Consider the following 18706-nt stretch of genomic DNA (forward strand, 5'->3'; position numbering starts at 1 on the left):
ATAGAAATGATTGTAAATGAGTATAACGTACGCTCCACCATGCTGGTTTGTTTACATCTAACTCCCACAATTCCTTGTGCTCAGACAGTTTGGTGTGACTTGCCTGGAACTTTACAAAGTAGTGAGTCGTGATTTGAAGTCATGACGTACGGGCTCAAAAAACAGCCTGGAACGCAGCATAAATGTGTTTGTTTCCTTCCAGAGTGTGAGCTGCAGGAACATTTCCAGTCCATGACATGTGGTTTATATGCAATAAAACTGAACCTATCTAAGGCGTAGAACATGACAGTACATGAGGACTGATGGGGCTGACGGTCCACTAACTGCTCCCAGACCGACTCATTTACTTAAGTTGGTTAAATTAGAACGTAAGGACCAAATGGCCCATTCAATATTGTTTTGGCGCTGATGACACCGTCCACACAAATAAACATTACATTTATTTTCCAGTGACACAGACAGATGGTGCTTTAATCAGCCACAAACAGGTTTATTTATCTTCTCATTTACCTCCTGTAATTTACACGCATGATAAAACCCACTGGATAAACATGTCCTGCTCTTATTCTTCAGCCCAGGTGTGTCCTCCTGTAAACACTAGAATGATGGACAGTTAATGGGTTCAACGATCACTGACCTCATTAAACTCCCAACACTCGATCTGATCTGACACAAGAACTCACAGAGTGTGTGTTTGTTGTTGGTCCGTGTATCTTTCGGTTATTGAATTTTTTATTTATTGTTTTTTCAGAAACAAAAGAACAACTAGTGGTTAATTGATTTTCGCTTCAACCCTCCAACGCCGAATGTATCGTATTTGATCCATGAGTTTTGAAGCCCTCTACATGATCAGTGTGGTTTTTTTTTGTCTTGAAAAACCTGATGTATACAATTAGATACATGCAATACACAGATAATCCACCAGGGGGAGGAGTTCATTCACCAGAGGCCTTTCCAGTGACACTACAAGACTGTCATTAAAGAGGAAGGAGGAAGAAGTGGGACCATTTAGAAAAGGAATTAACAATTCATCAGACATATTTGTGTTACATTATGTTTTTATGTGTTCAAAAATAATATTTGAGCACTGAGACCTAATGGATCAAATATGATACAAAATTGAAACTCATACATGGAAATTGATATTTGAAAAACATTCTTTTTGGTTGTTCAGAAGGACCAATAAAGGCTCCAGTTTCAAAGAACTGGAATTTTCTGTCAATGATTTAATGGTTCAGACTTTACAGGGTTAAAATAGAAGAATTAAAATGGAATTTCGTGGTGTTTTTCTTTTTCAGTGTCAAAACAGATAAACCAAATTTTAAAAAAAACAGATTGATTTTCGTTTTCTCTAATAACAGAAAATAAAGATACTACCTGACAGAAATGGAAAAATGGACCAAAAATGCCTGTTGTTTTTTTTTTTTTTTTTCCTGAGACCGGACGTTATCATTTTCAAGGACAGAACGCTAATGCCTCGATCCCAGAAATTCTTATGAATGACGGATTTGTACGAATCTTCCAGTTTGTACAAAGTCTAGAGTTCGTAGTCAATCGTGGAGGGAGAACATCTACGATGTCTAGAAATGAATGAATGAAAAAAATAGGCATTTCTGGTCTGTTTTTCTATGGTTTACTCTCTAAACTCCTCACTAAATTCCACCTCATTCAGAACTCCGCCGCTCGTCTCCTCACCCACACCCGATCACATGATCACATCACCCCGGTCCTCCAACATCTCCACTGGTTCCCTGTCAAACACCGAATAACATTCAAGATCCTCCTCCTCACCCACAAAGCCCTCCATCACCAGGCCCACCCCCCCAGCTCATTGTCCTACTTCAGCCCCATGCCCCCTCCCACACCATCCGATCCTCCTCTGCTCACCTCCTTGCCACACCATTAAAAACCAAGCGCTGAACCTGGGGGGACAGAGGTTTTTCTATTGCTGCCCCAACCCTCTGGAACTCCCTCCCACCTACCATCCAACACTGCTCTGACCTCACCACCTTCAAATCTCTTTTAAAAACTCATTTATTTAAGATTGCTTTTAATGTTTAACTGTTTTATATTCATATACCTGCCTTCTGCACCTGCTTTTATCTGTTTGTGTTTGGTTTCTGTTTTTATCTGCTTTATGTAAAGACTCTTTGAGTTCCATGAAAAGCACTATCCAAATAAAATGGATTATTATTATTATTATTAGTAGTAGTAGTAGTAGTAGTAGTATTAGTATTAGTATTATCATTATTATTATTATTATTAGGCCCGAGCCACGCAGGCACTAGTCAGCGAGGGCTTATTAAAATCGCATGGTTCCGTTATTATTATTTTTCCTGGACACTTTGAATGCAATTTTGACCCCCTGAACGTTAACAAAAAGTCTATTTTATCTGACCAAAAATTCAAGCCTGGCTTAAATTTTTTTTTTATTTGAAGTCACCAAGAAAAAGTATCACAAAATGAGTCTTTCATCGTACAAACATGAAACTCGGTACAGACATAGCCCATGTTGGGACAAGTAAAAAATTACATTATGGCCCCGCCCTAAACCCAACAGGAAGTCGGCCATATTGGGTGGAAGTATAGACCAATAAGGGTTTACATCCAATTTGGACCAAATTTGGTGAAAATCACCTACACACGTGTGATCAAACGTTACCAATGACATTTTTGATCAAATGTTGGGCGTGGCAGTGACAAGTCTGTGATGAGGCGTTCATTTTCAGAAGTATAAAACTGTGTATCTCACAGAATGTCGGATCAAGCCCACGATACGGTGTCCTCTCACGGTCGGGTGGCCTTGACGGTCATGTGGGGAGGCGGTCGGGCAGGAGGGTGAGGGCCATAACACTGCTTGCGGTGTTAATTATGATTATTATTATATGTATTCACAGTGGGGCAGGCTGACAGACACTTGGCTGTCAGTTTATACCTACGGCCCCTCCCACCACCACCGAACATTCATACACCAGTGTGAGGAGCAGCACTGGAGCCAAGGAGGGTGAAGTGTCTTACAGATTGGAACCACCAACCCTCTGGTTATTGGACGACCACTCTACCTCCTGAGCCACGGCCGCCCATGTGTGTTTTCCATTTCCATATGGTTTATAGAGCTGTGGTTTTACTTTCATAATAGGAGCTCAAAGTGATATGCTGATGAAAGCAGAAGGGAGGGTCTCAGTCAACTTTGTATGGGCTGGTGTTAAAAGACGAGAAAGCAAATACCACACTACACTGTGGATAATCGCATGTGTCTTTTTTCCAGTACAGACATACAACACAACACAACATAACGGCACGATAAAGGGTATGTATGTGATGTCACCGCTACCGAAGGGCACCGCGGTTCCGCCCACTGAGTGGCAGAAAGAGGGAGATGAGTGACAGCGTTGGCTTCAATACTGTCTAAACTGAAGAACAAGATTTAATAAAAAATGGGGAAGAGCTGTTGTGTGATTGATTGTATGAACAGGTTCTTAAAGCAGTCGGAGCTATGGTTTTACAGACACCGAAAGACAAAGAAAAGAGAAGTAGATGGATCCACAAATCCAGGAAACCAAACCTAGATCTGTGGATCCTGTTTGGTGTCAGCTAACATTATTTTATGCTGAATTTTTGGGTCAAATCAGACCTTAAATGACGTATTGTTTTGGCTAACGTTACTTTTTAGTAAAGCTCTTGGTTTCATGATCAGATCTTTTGTGGTTTTTGTCTTCATTTTGTGATTCTGAACCTTGGGCTCCTACATGATTAGTAAACTAACTGAAACTGAGGCTAACCCAGTTTTTCAAATACAGGGAACTGGAGAATAAAGCTACAATGGAGTATTAGGGCCACATAAGAAAACTAGAAGCACTCGGAGAGCGCAGACCTCCGCCAAGGCTGATCAGTGGCCCCCCCCCGTGGGCCCCCCCACCCCCGATCACCACCAAAATTTAATCATTTCTTTCTTATCCCATTTCCAACAAACCCTGAAAATTTCATCAAACTCTGTCCATAACTTTTTGAGTTATGTTGCACACTAACGGACAGACAAACAAACAGACAGACAGACAAACAAACAAACAAACCCTGGCAAAAACATAACCTCCTTGGTGGAGGTAATAAAAACACTTTTCACTACGAGTATAAAGTCATAAAATATCAATATAAAACCCGTAATTTTATGATAATAAAGCCGAATACAAAAAGGATCACAATGTTATGAGAATAAAGTCGCAGTTATAAAAAAAAAAAAAACAACTCATAATTTAACAAGAATGTTATTCGTTTGAGATTAAAGTCGTCATATTCTGACAATAAAGCCATAATATTACAAGAACAACATCATAATTTAAAAACAGGTTGGAAAAATCTCCTAATTTCCCAGAATCCAGTGGTGCCCTGCTGGTCCACAGCAGTAGTATGTGTGTTGGATAAAGTACTTGATCTGAGCTAGACTCAGTAAATCTCCTCAGTCCCAGTAGATCATGCATATATTCACTGGGGTCAGTCCACGGTCTACTGGAAATGCACTTTGGATCAGCTGGTTCTGGGCCCTAGTTTTGGACCCTGGTTGTCAGTGATGATGAAACCATGTATATTTGTTTCAGGTATAAATAGCGCTGATCCCCTCCACCCTGGATGTCAGGATCCTCCATTTGTGTCCACATGTCAGTGTTCATGGACCACTTGTTCTTTGGTAACTCGTACAGATCCATGTCCAGTCCAACTGTCCTTCATTTAATTTCATATTTCACATTTTCCTGCTCTGGCTGTGTTTACTGCTGTACTCCGTCATGTTGAGCAGGTTGGTTTAAGACAATCAGTCTGATTTAGAGGGGCGTGGCCTGGGGGAAGTGACGTATGTGCATACCCTTTTTTGACATGTTTTGGCCACGCCCATTTGCACTATGGTGTCCAATCAAACCACAGGAACTAAGCCGCGGACAGAGAAATGATGCCTTCACGTGCCATCGGGAAGATGATGCTTTCAGCTTGTGAATTCTAAATTATGAGTGTGTTGTGTTCAGGTGCTTTTGTTTCAGTGAAATAAAAATGTCTGACAGATAATTAACAGTGACTGCTGCACGTCTGCTTCTCCATGTTCTTTTAGATTTTCTTTTAGATGTTGTGTAAACTACTTTAAATGTGCAAAACCATCAGCTAACAGCAGCAGAACGGTAATAAGAGCATCATTTATCATTTGTGATTAATCCTTCGTTTTTCTCCGCCATGTTGTAAAGGTCAAGGGTTATTTTCATCTCTGTAGTTCATGGATCTAATTTTTTTTCCCCAGTTCTCCAGTGGAAATAAGACATGAGGAGGCCTAACTTGTATTTCCCATTGCACATGAAGGCAGCGTCTACTTTCGCTTCTCCATCTCTTTGATGCAGTAACTGTATAACGGGTGAGTTCACTGTAAATCCTGATAAAAAAAAGTGCTTCTAAAGTTAGATAAGCCTTGTTTTTCTGTCTGACTATTATGATGTAAATTCATAGTTTGATGCTGAGGTGTAAAAGGTTATAAATTCATTGTAAATACAGGTTAAACATGGAAAACAGCTTCATTTCACACTAAAGTATTTGGGTTATTTGACCTGAACAGTGTCTTCCAGGACCCACACACTTTACATTTGACTACAGAGTATTTTAAGAGTTTACATAGTGTTTGTATTTGATGATATAAATGTAAATGTGTTGTTTCTACTGTGTGACTCATTCAGGAAATCCCTTTCTGTGTCTGTTCTTACATGTACTTTAGTCCAGAATGGGACTGAATGAACAGTAGTTTAATTCAGATACACTCTAGTATTCCTTTATATCGCTCTAGAAGCTATAGAAGCCTTCAATGCCTTATTTACAGGTACTCTGATGTACTTTTACTGTGGTTTGAAGTAGTAAATATTTGAAGTCTTCAGTAACAGGACGTGAGTGTGACTTGTATTGGGTTGTACTGGTGGACTCGTGGACATTCATGGACTTTGGAATGGACAGATTCTGACAGTAATGTGTTGAATTAATAAGATCTACTGTGGACGGAGAAGGGACAGCTCCATGTCTTCACTGTTTCAGAGAAATACTTCATACTGACACGCCCTGCTTTCATCTGTCATTACTCACTTAATGTTAGTCTTGTTGTTTTGTGTCGGTTCCATCAGACGCTGCAGCAGCTGAATCTGTTCATGTCTGGAAGAGTTGGATCATGGCCACAGCATCTGGTGAGTCCAACAGGGTTTAGACCCAAGATAAGACGACAAGTTTAGGACAGAAGTACATGATGTGAACACAGGTTAATGTGTTTAATAATATGCACGTTGGTAGAATCCATCTGTAGACGTCAGGATCCAGTCAATAGTTGGATTTACAAACTCCTGTAAAGGCCATTTAATGAAACATAAACACATCCTGGTGTATTCGTCCAAGTAGGGCTGCACAATTTATCGATTTTAAATCAAAATTGTTTTTTTAATTAGGACGATTTTTAAAAAGGGAAATCCTCAAATTAATTTCATCTTTCTCATGCCTCCGGGCCGTGCGCCTGCAGGTTACCATAGGCTCTTCCTCCTATCTGTGACAGCAGTCTTTAACAGAAGTCTGTGTGTTTCCCGTACTTTGTCACATCTATATACTGTTTAGTTTCTGATGTGGATTTGGAGGACAAGCCTCAAATCAACCTGTTACAACAAAGCCACATGTCTGCCTGTGCTTGGAGGGAAATACATGTATGACCCTTTTTAATCACAAACTTTGGTCCCTCATTCCCCCAGACCGCCTGAATCCACCAGATACGGCTATTTTTGGACAGAACCAGAGCAGCCTGGAACACTTGTTCTTCTCTTGTGCCAGAGTTGCCCTGATAAGTGAGGAAGTAGAATGCAATGATTGCATATTTCTGGTCAAAAATACAGAAGTGAAAAAGATCTATGTGGATGTGTTCTGGTGTCACTTCCATAAGTCAACGTCCAGTTCCCAGACACTTGATACCTTTTCACTGGTGTAAACTTCATCTGTTTCCAGTCCTGAGCTGTGGACACAAAGACCTGATAAAGGACAGTTTTGAACCCAGTTTTAGTCGTTTCTTCTCCTCAGTTGTTTTGTTGGATTCAGGTCAATAATGCACACATTTACATCTGTTCTTCTGACATAGTTGTGTAATAAATGAGAGGGTACTCACATCAGTTCATGAACCTGTAGAAACTGAAACATATTCATGTGTGCAGTAATTATCCAATGGAAGGATCTGATCTTCATCGTCCACAGGAAGTGTCTCCACAGTGGACGTCTGCAGACATACTGTCCTGTCAGAACAACAAAGACAGAAATACCTGAGTAAACCACTGTGTGTGTGTCTGTCTTTACAGATGTTCAACCTCTGAGGCGCAGCAGCAGCTATGAATGGCTACCAGATTTCAGTAAGTCAATACTTGAATAAATTAAATAATTTCCAGGTTCACAGTCCCAACAGACATGTTTAAAGACTTTTATAAGTTGAATGATTATTGATCCTGTGCAGCTTTGCTACTGATTATAAACCAGAACAGAACTAACATGAACAGAGCTGAATATAAAGGCAGGATGTGAATGTATGTGGTTGATGAGACACATTAGTCTGACCAACAGGACTCAGTATTTACACTCATCTGTCCATGACACTCAGGGCCGGATCGACCAAGATCCCAATTTGCGTGTACTAATTTGCTTGCACAATCTAGAATTTTGCGTGTGGGGTGTGACCACAGTTTTCGGGTGATTTACAAAGACTGCTTGCACAAATGACAACAGGTGCAAAGTCTTGGAGACCCCTCTATTTAAATGAGAGTTTTCTGAGTTCCTGTCTCACTTCTGGAGACAATCCACTATAAAAAGTGCTCTGGGATAAACCAGCACTAATGGAACAGTGACTGTAATGATCCAGACGCAAGGAAATGTGACGTTGGAGGAGTTTAGTCATAGGTGTGGCATGACTCATTCATTCATTCATGTATTTTTCATTTTAAAGGTGTGTGTGTGTGCACGAGCGCGGGGGGGTAGTTGAATTGAATGACTGTCAGACGCACATAATTTAGTCCCACTGTAGCCTAATGTCGGTGCGTATTTTTAATCACAATCATCAGGAGTGGAAAAGAGTCCTGTAAAGTGTGGGTGTGTGTGGGTGTGTGTATGTTTCGTCATTTCTTTGTCTCTTCATCACTTCCATGTGTGCGCAATTATGCATTCATCCTGTTTGCTCCTTCTTTTGAGACGAGTTAAATATAGACGCCATTTCTATCAGTAAAATTGCTTTGGGGTTTGATAAATCACTTTGTGTGTGCTAAATTAATATATTTACATTTTCTCCTCCTGCGCGTAAACGCCCCAAATTGCATATTCATTGTTACAAATATACTAACTGGATGCGGACAAGCTATTTTGCACCTTTGAAAGACGCAACCCTTATTGCACACTGTTAGTAAATCAATTTGTACATTTTTTTGCATGTGCAGTGAGTTTGCACATGTTTTAATACAAGCAAACCTTTGATAGATCCGGCCCTGAGTCAGCAAACAGTTCAAGTCATCAGACAAGGCTTCAAATCAACTCAAACAGTCCTTTAACATCTACTAATCATTCAGCATTTACATTATTTGTCTTTTCAGTGTCTGAGCTGAGGGTTGTTCTTCTGGGGAACAACTGGTCTGAGAGGAATTCAGTAGGAAACCTGATCCTGGATCAGAATGTTTTCCATGACAAACTCACCTCCTGTATGAGAACCAGTGGAACAATAAAAGACAAAAATGTCATCATCATCAACACCCCAGATCATCTACTGTCTGACATCTCACACCATGAGCTGATGAAGTTCATAAAAGACTGTTCAGGTGCTTCACATCCTGGACCTCATGTGTTCCTGCTGGTTCTACAGCCTGAAGACTTCACTGAAAAACACAAACAGAGAATAGAATCATTCCTTGAAAACTTCAGTGATCAGTCATTTAATCAAACACTGGTTCTGATTTCACCAAGAAAAAAGAGTCCAGGACGCACAGACACCTACAGACAACGTCCAGCTGTAAAAGACATGATCAGAAGATGCAGATACAGACATCTACAGATGGAGAACCTTCATCATGATGAACTGTTAACACGACTGGGTCAAATAATGAAAGAGAGCAACGGAGAACATCTGAGCTACGAAGAATTTGAGGAAACACCATCTTCTTTACCAGGTGGTCATGAGGACCTCAAACTGAAGCAAACAGGTTCTGGTGTCATGGGTGCTGTTAAAGATGCTGGTAAGAGGAGGATCATTTATGATTTTATTGCATAATTTTGCTGATGTTAATAATGTTATTTTGTTACAGGACTGACTGCGGTAAAACATGTCCAATCAGACTTCTCTGTCTCTGGGACAAACCCTTCATCTGACAGTGAGTAAAATCCTCCCTGTACTGTTTGTCTAGTCCAGACTGAGCACCGTTAACTCTGCCATATACTCAGTTCTACAGGTGTATTTATGTATAGATACAGTAGATATTAGAAATACAGTCATATGGACTCAGACGTCACTGGGGTCAACAAGGTCAGTGTCAGGTGTTGTGGAACCAGGACGTCCTGATGTGAAATGGACAAATGGAACCAGTCAGTCATGAAGCAGGGTGGAGAACATCATACTGATGGAGTCCCACTACAGTAGTAACCCCAGTGAGAGGGGATAGATGCAGACAATGAACAAGACATCTACACTGACCAACAAACAGACACTAGCTCAGTGTTCTAATATCAGAAAGAGGACGTTTCTATCACAGCTACAGCAAAGCTCTAGAACATACCAGAACCTCCTCCATGGTTCACAGTAGGTACAGCCTTCTTTTCTTTGTCTCATGTTTACCTCCGCCAAGGAGGTTATGTTTTTGCCAGGGTTTGTTTGTTTGTCTGTTTGTTTGTTTGTCTGTCCGTTAGTGTGCAACATAACTCAAAAAGTTATGGACAGATTTTGATGAAATTTTCAGGGTTTGTTGGAAATGGGATAAGGAAGAAATGATTAAATTTTGGTTGTGATCAGGGGTGGGGGGGCCCACGGGGGGGGGCCCACTGATCAGCCCTGGCGGAGGTCTGCGCTCTCCGAGTGCTTCTAGTTGTATCTGTGGACATAGAGATGATGTGACTCACCAAAAAAACACAGTTTTGTCTCATTTGTCCTGTTACAAGTTTGCAAGGCTAGGACCCAAATGCATGAGACAGAGACAGGTGGAACTTTGTTTGAGTATTTATTTGCTCAAAAATAAAAGGAACAAAAAGGGGTTCACAAATGTGGTATCAAAAACTAACAAAAAGGGGTTCACAAATGTGGTATCAATAAACTTACAATAAGAGCAATTAGAGCAAAGCGTTGTTCCAGTTAGTGCAAAGAGTTGCTCCTAGTGCCCAATTCTAAGAAAATTCTTAGAATCATGATGTTTTCTTAGAATTTCCCCTAAAAATTAAGAGTAAATCCTAGTAAAGATAAAAGCTATTCCTAAAGAATCCTAGCCCTTCAGAGAGCTCCTAAGGTGAGATCTGTTCAGAGCAGGTAGAGGACTTTTAAGGGGAAGAGGAGTTCCTTAAGCAGAGGACAAAATGGCCGATGGAAGAGGCAGGAGGGAGATTCTGCAAACACTGGATGACAGTGAATTAATTAAACACTACAGATTGCACTGTAAAAAAAAAAAAAAAAAAAAAAAAACACATTAAAAAATGGTATTATTCCGGCAGCTAGGGTGCTGAAAAAATACTGTTAAATAACAGAAAATAACCATCTCATAAAAATACAGTAATTTTCCATAATTAAAATACAGTTTTTTGCCCTAACTTTACATGAGATTTTGCTTTTTTTTATTTTTTAATGTTTAATAAAGAATATTTACATGTATTAAAACAATCAAATTACCTACAAATATATAAATAAATAATTTTCAATGAGACTCAGTTGCACGATCCACTGATAAAACTGTATTTGGACAGTTTATCAGTGCTTATACATGTTATACATTCACAAAAATACATTTATTCAACATTTTTGTTGTGAAACCTCCTGTAATTACACAAGATATTTGTCAATTAACAAACAAGTCTGGTTAAACTTAGAGAACAAATACTTCTTTTGCGGTTAATTGTCAGTAATTTTATCTCGTTTATTTATTTTTTCTTTACAGTATTAAACTTTAAATTAACAGTTTAATCTCATTAATAGAAAAGAAATATTTGTGAAATTGTGATACATTTGCAAATGTATTTTAACTGTATTTTTCTGTGAAAAAACAAAAAATTTCTTTAAAAAAATGGAAATTTTATGGTTATTCACAGTTACAGTTTTTTCATGTTATTTGACATGTAAAATCACAGTCTGTTTTTATCATTTCATTGATATTTTCCTGTATCTTAAAAATACAGGAAAAATCTGTAAAATAAATGGTGAAAATTCTGTTACAGATTTTTTTTACAGTGTGGATCGTGCAGGAGTCCTGTTTGTGGTTGATCTCATTAGAGATACACTTACTTCTCCAACCCAACGCCACAATGCAATACCACCCAAATGAAAGTCATCACAACACTGAGGCATTTTGCAACATGGAACATGCAACAATGCAGCAGTGATGACTTGTGTCTGTCACAACCCTCCATCAGCAGGGTCACAACCTCCTGAGGCCAGTCAGCAATCACAGACATTGATGAAAGCTGAGCCAGTTTACCCTCGTTAATACCAAATTGAGGTGAAATGTTGAAAGTTGAAAGTGCAAAAATTACCAGCATGCCAATTAATATGAGCAAATAAATATAACTATCACTATGTGAATACTGTGCAAGTGGGCCTGAGGTTTTTCACGTTTTGTAGGACAATTTTAAAGTATAGCTTACTATTCATTTAACATATTTTCTTTTATGTGAAATATTATTTACAATTACACAGTCTTCATAAGATTAGATTCTATGATTAGGTTTATCGATTTGAGGGTCCATCCCTTGCCCATTATCATCAAAAGTATATTTTTTTCTAGCTTTTAGGATCAACTAATCACAGCTTTTGAAATGATGACTCATACCTAGCAACGGGGTCGACCACACCTCCTCACTAAGAAAGGAGTTTCTGTCCATTCCTTGCTCAGAGTTCTCTGAGAGTGTTCTGGAATCACTCCTAAGCTCAGACTCCTAGCTAGGAATTTTTAGGTTAAGTTAGGAGCTCTGTGAGAGGATTCTCAGAATCTTTTGGAATACAGGCCCAGGAGAAGGCTGAGGGAGAGCTTGGCTCAGCAAGGCATGAAAGGCACACTGACAACAGACACGAGGAGAGGAGGGTATATAAAGGGAGTGATGTAATGAGCCCCAGGTGAAGACAATCAAGGGAATCAGGGAGAATGCAGACAGGACAGACACAGTGCACACAAGCGAACAAAAACCCCTCACCAAAATAAAACAGGAAGTGAACAAAACCAACTAACATAAATTGCTTACACCGCTGAGGGTGGTGCGTCACATGTCCAAAGGACGTTTTCCCAGAATCTTTGTGGCTTGTGAATAAGCATTTTGGTAAATTCCAGCCTCACTTTTTTATGACTTGTTTTTAATAGTGGAGTCCTCCTTGATCATCTTCCATTAAATCCACTTTTTTTATTTTTTTTTTAGTTTAGTTTGTTTCGAATATGCAACAAAACAAAGTAATCTTACTTAGTCCTTAGAAATAAAACAGATAGTAAGAAATCATGGAAAAAAAACAACTTATACATATATATGAAGTATGACTTCATTTGCACATTTGAAAAGGAGTGGGAGGAAGTAGAACTTATTTAATCCCACTCCTTGTCCACACAACAGTCTATCCTTCAACTTCATATCAGCAGAATATATGAGGAGTCAAGTCTCTTTTGTAAGTAATGAACCTCACTGATCATCCTCACATACACATATATACACACCCATATTGACATACCAGAAAAGTAAATAAATACATACAGACATAAGTCCTTGAAGACAACACAAATGAATACACAATAAGACAAAGTAAACAACAACAACAATCAAACAAACATAACAATCAACAAACACACAAAAAACAAGGAACAAACAAAATCAGACAAGACAGAATATTGTTGTAACGTAAGTATTAGGACCCTCTGTCTTTATACTGGGACCAGACCATCTGTTTATAGACCAGTTTAAAAAGGTGGACATGTGGGCGTGGCTTGTGTTGGATGTCCAGACTGTTCCAAAGTTTCACTCCACATACGGACACACAAAAACATTTATGAGTGGTTTGAAATTTTGGCAATGTAAAGTCTCCAAAACCTCTCAGATTGTGAGAACTCTCCTGAATTATGAAGTTTTTTTGTATATTGTTTAGTAGTAATTTGTTGAATGCTTAAATAAGATTATTGATGTAAAATATTTTACAAGGTCGTGGATTTTTAATAGTTTTGACTGAATGAACACATGATGGGTGTGTTCTAGGAATCCAACCTTGTGTATGATCTGTACTGCTGGTTTCTGTGACTAATGGATTAATGGTGCATTGGTAACCGTTTCCCCGCTTCAATACAATATGTGAAGTATGGGAGGACCAAGGAGCAGTAGAAAGTACAAAGTGCATTTTCATCAACGTATGTTTTCACTTTATGATTGAAAGGCTTTTGGAGATTTTTGTTTTTATGTGTCTGATGTGGGCTTTCCATGATAATTTACTGGCTATTATAACTAGAGCCCGACCGATTAATCGGGCCAATTATAGTGTATCGCCAATTAATCAACATTGGCCAATATGAAGCCCATGTATTAACTTTTTTGCTGCGGAGATTCTGTCACTCGCTCCTCCTGTGTGTGTGTGTGTGTGTGTACTGCCCAGAGAGTTAGACCAACAGTAAAGCGAGTTAGTTTCACTTTCACTCCTGTTCGGACAATGACCCCCCCCCCCCAAAAAATCACGGACCCCCCTCTAATGAAGTATTCACCCCCCCACACACACCCATATCCGTGCACTTCCTGTCTACCTCACAGTTTCCTTCTGCAGGCACACCTGGGTATTAATAGTGTAGGGGAGACTGGGGACAGTTGTAACACGGGTCAGTTGTAACTCTTGCTATTGCTCCAATCAGGAACAACTTACGACTCACCTAATTCACTCTGCACATGCTCAATTTAGTCCTTACTCCACATGGGAAGTTATAGTGCCGTGAGGCAGACACATCCAAATTTGTGAGGGAAAGCATAATTTTGTGGCAAGTCATATTTTTTGCTGTAATTATTTTTGTGATTGCATAGTTTGCATTTGAAAGTTGTGTAAATTATCTTTGTGACATAAACAAAGATTTATGCAACTGTTTATCTACCTGTCCACAATTATCTAAAATAAGATTCTTATACCCTGTGTAGATCAGTGTTCTTATATCAGCCAATGTATCGGTTATCGGCCAATATATTGAATATCGGCTTTTTTTTAGCCCCCAGTATCGATATTAGCAACGGCCCCAAAAATCCCATATTGTTCGGGCTCTAATTATAACTCCTAAAATTTTGTTTTCATTTACATTTTTAATTTGGACTCCTTCAATCATGATCTGTAGTTCTGAGATGGTTTGAGGGTTTCCAAACATCATTGCTTTAGTCTTATTTAAATTCAGTGATAATTTATTATTACAGATAAATATTTTTTGTTTTACAGGGGAAAATAGTTTCTCCTTCCATTCACTGAAAAGTTCAATACTTGAACCAGGTGATTGATATATACAGCTTATAATTATATTTTTCTTTTCATTGTTGATTTCGAGATTCACACATTCCATCATTTCATCTATTTCTAATGTCATCTCTGTTAAGACCATACATTTTACTGATTTATGAATATATAGCGCAACCCCACTTTGGCTCAAACAGTGACAGATGCTTCCATCTGAAACTGATGGACCTGGACTTTGGAATTCAACTCTAATCTCTGCTGAAGTTGTTCTGGGTTCTGTAGTTACCGTTCATATAATCTGTCTGTTCAGTTTGTCATCAGTTTTCCTCTTGTGGTCACATCCAGGGACCAGTCAGTCCTTGTTCTGGTCCATAATTCACATGACACCTCAGCAGATCCAAACTGACATGCAGCCTATTTTAGACCATAGACCAGATCATATCACACAACAATGTGGACTTGTTCTGGAGTCACTTCCATGAGTCAATGTCCAGTTTCCAGACACTTGATACGTTTCACTGGTGTGAACTTCATCTGTTTCCAGTAGGGATGTCCGATATTGGCTTTTTTTGCCAAAAACCGATATGCCGATATTGTCCAACGCTTAATTTCCGATTCCGATATCTACCGATATCGCTGCCGATATATGTGGGATATTAAACTAATTTTAGGTAACATCACATGTTGATTTTCAAGATAAAATTGATTTCCTATTTACATTTTTGACTCTTTCTCATTTACCAACAGTAACACTGTATTCCAAATCACAAAATAAAATAATAATAACAAGGCAAGGCAAGGCAAGTTTATTTGTATAGCACATTTCAGCAACAAGGCAATTCAAGGTGCTTCACACAGGACATTGAAATAAAAGAAACAAAAAGAAACACATTTAAAAAATTATAAAAGAAACATATAAAAGGTGATTAAAAACAGCGAGTAAGAAAACACATAAAATCAAAATAAAATAAAATAAAATAAAATAAAAATAAAAACACACACATATTAAAGTAAAAGTTGCAGTGCAGTTTCAAAGAGAATATAAAATTTAAAAAGTCAAAAGCCTTTTAGTCAAAGGCAGCAGTGAACAGGTGAGTCTTTAACCTGGACTTAAAAGAACTCAGACTTTCAGCAGACCTGATATTTTCTGGTAGTTTGTTCCAGATATACGGAGCATAGAAACTGAACGCTGATTCTCCATGTTTAGTTCTGACTTTGGGAACACAGAGCAGACCTGCACCAGATGACCTGAGTGGTCTGGATGGTTCATACTGGACTAGAAGGTCTCTAATGTATTTTGGGCCTAAACCATTCTGTGCTTTATATGCTAGTAAGAGAATTTTGAAGTCTATTCTCTGAGAGACAGGGAGCCAGTGTAGAGACCTCAGAACTGGGCTGATGTGGTCCACTCTCTTGGTCTTAGTGAGGACTCAAGCAGCAGCATTCTGGATCAGTTGCAGTCGTCGAATAGACTTTTTAGGCAGACCACAGAAGATACTGTTACAGTAGTCAACTCGACTAAAGATGAAGGCATGGACAAGTTTTTCAAGGTCTTGCTGCAACATCAGTCCTTTAATCCTAGAAATGTTCTTGAGGTGATAGTAAGCTGACTTTGTAACTGTTTGTATGTGGTTTTTAAAATTCAGGTCTGAATCCATGACAACACCCAAATTCCTGGCCCGGTCTGAAGTTTTTAACTGAAGTGACTGGAGCTGCATGCTGATTTTAAGACGTTCCTCCTTGGGTCCAAAAATGACTACCTCAGTTTTTTCTCTGTTTAACTGAAGAAAGTTATGGCCCATCCATTCAGATATTTGCTCCATGCATTTACCCAGTGCTTGTATGGGGCTATGGTCACCTGGGGACATTGAAATGTAGAGCTGTGTGTCATCTGCATAGTTATGGTAATCTATTTTGTTTTTTTTCTATGATCTGAGCAAGTGGAAGCATGTAGATGTTGAACAGAAGGGGCCCCAGGATGGAGCCTTGGGGGACTCCACATGTAATTTTGGTCTGCTCAGATTTAAAGTTACCTATTGACACAAAATAATCCCTGCCCTTTAAGTAGGATGCAAACCAATCAAGAACTGCGCCAGATAGTCCCACCCAATTTTCCAGTCGATCAAGTAATATATCATGGTCGACTGTGTCGAATGCAGCACTGAGGTCCAGTAACACTAAAACTGAAGATCTGACCATGATCTGTGTTTAAGCGAATGTCATTAAATACTTTGAGCAGAGCTGTCTCAGTGCTGTGATGTGGTCTAAAACCTGACTGAAAGACATTAAAGCAGCTGTTGACTGTTAAGAAGTAATTTAGCTGTTGGGACACAGCCTTTTCAATGATTTTACCTAAAAAAGGAAGATTTGATATCGGCCTGTAGTTGTTCATTGAGGTCTTTTCTAGAGTGTTCTTTTTTAGGAGAGGCTTAATAACAGCTGTTTTCAGGGTCTGTGGGAAGACTCCTGAGCTTACAGACACGTTTACAATCTCTAACAGATCAGATGCCATGACATGTGAAACTTTTTTGAAAAAATCTGTGGTTAAAACATCTAGACAGCAGTAGGAAGAGCTCAGCTGGTGTAGAATGTCCTCCAGATTTTTGTCATTGATTGGATTAAAGTGTGTCAGGGTGTTTAAATGGTTTTCAGACAACAATAATAATAACAAGCAGCTCTAAGATATCCCATCATTCCACAAAATATTAGAGGAATCTACACCAAACTTTAGACCAAACATCTTCTAAAGCACCAGGTTCCTTCTAAACTTATCACATTTACATACATCAGTTATAAGTCTAACACATAGCAGCTTAGTTTTTTGATATAAACACTTCAATATTCCTCATTTTCAAGAAAAAAAGAAACAAATGCACTAAATACTGTAGATTTCTGGCCTTTCCTTGGCTGCACCAGGTCCTCCTGTTGGACCACCTGCTGTGTTTGATCTGGAAATAATTATATGGACATCTAGTTATTTATCTATGTATGAATATATGCATGCATTTATTTATTTCCTACTAAAGCCAAATCCAACAGTGTCTTACCTGTGTCCTGCTGACATTCTACAGTTGAATCTGTTCTGTGTCCTCAGTCTGAATCTGAACTCACTCTAACAGATGAACACTGTCCTTTGTCTTGTCCCATGTCTGTGTTCTTCTTGAATGTCCACTAGAAATGTCTCTTTTCTCTTCCTCCTGTCATTTTACCCATGTTGCTCCGTGCCGCCGCGCCCCCCCCCCCCCGTGTCGGACCTCAGCCGCTCCGTGTTTCCCGTGTTCCGTCTCCCTCACCTTCTATTTCTCCGTTCCTGTCTCTAAATGGTTCTTCTGTAGCTCCATCATATACTGAATTGTCGGACTCTGTCTCCATAATCATCTTTAAGGCTTTTGAAACTGCACGTGGTTCCTGCACAGTCTGCATTTCCTCATTCAGTGACTGCCGCTGGATGCGTTGCCATGGGATACGGAGACTCCAGCGCGAAAACATTAAACCCGGTCCGTCATTTTTCCGAAAAAACTGCTTAATTGTTTGTTTCTGGACTAAGGAAAGTAATTCACACAATCCGCAACAGCTTCAACTACAGTATAACAGTGAAAACACGGAGTGACGGAAAATCTCGTCATTGGCGGAGAAGGAGTTAAGTTGTGGAAAAAATGCCATATTTATTTATTTTCTCTCCCTCCCTCCATGAGTCTATTACAGTGTGGCAACTCTACTGTACAATTTTGAAAACTGCACATTTCTGTTAGCTACAAACAATGCTTCATTTACGCGTCGGTAAATGCCGGTGAAATCAAGGCATTATTTTATTGGTTTTAATAATAGGCAAAAAAACCGATACCGATATTCACCGATATTACATTTTCATGCCAATATCGGGCCGATAATATCGGTGGGCCGATATTATCGGACATCCCTAGTTTCCAGTCCTGAGCTGTGGACACAAAGACCTGACAAAGGACGAACTCAACAAACAACTAAATAAACTAGTCCAAAATATGACATTAAATAGTCCAGAATTATAGTTCAAAGTAA

The 18706-nt window shown here is 39.1% G+C and overlaps 1 protein-coding gene across 26 annotated transcripts in view; it reads left to right on the plus strand.

Moving 5' to 3' along the window:
- Positions 1 to 5379: 5379 nt before the first annotated feature.
- Positions 5380 to 18706, plus strand: part of LOC115417777 (uncharacterized) — a 192250-nt gene continuing 178923 nt past the window's right edge. For 21 of the 26 annotated variants that reach the window (XM_030131872.1, XM_030131861.1, XM_030131864.1 and 18 more), the window contains exons 1-5: positions 5380 to 5392; positions 6144 to 6203; positions 7347 to 7397; positions 8622 to 9257; positions 9327 to 9392. In XM_030131872.1, coding sequence (XP_029987732.1) covers positions 6188 to 6203; positions 7347 to 7397; positions 8622 to 9257; positions 9327 to 9392 — 769 coding nt within the window. In that variant the 5' untranslated portion in view covers positions 5380 to 5392; positions 6144 to 6187. Of the gene's footprint in view, positions 5393 to 6143; positions 6204 to 7346; positions 7402 to 8621; positions 9258 to 9326; positions 9393 to 18706 lie in introns of those variants that run through there. The other 5 variants (XM_030131869.1, XM_030131885.1, XM_030131865.1 and 2 more) reach the window with 4 other exon arrangements.

This window comes from Sphaeramia orbicularis, chromosome 4 (assembly GCF_902148855.1).
Source record: "Sphaeramia orbicularis chromosome 4, fSphaOr1.1, whole genome shotgun sequence".
NCBI classification, from domain to species: domain Eukaryota; kingdom Metazoa; phylum Chordata; class Actinopteri; order Kurtiformes; family Apogonidae; genus Sphaeramia; species Sphaeramia orbicularis.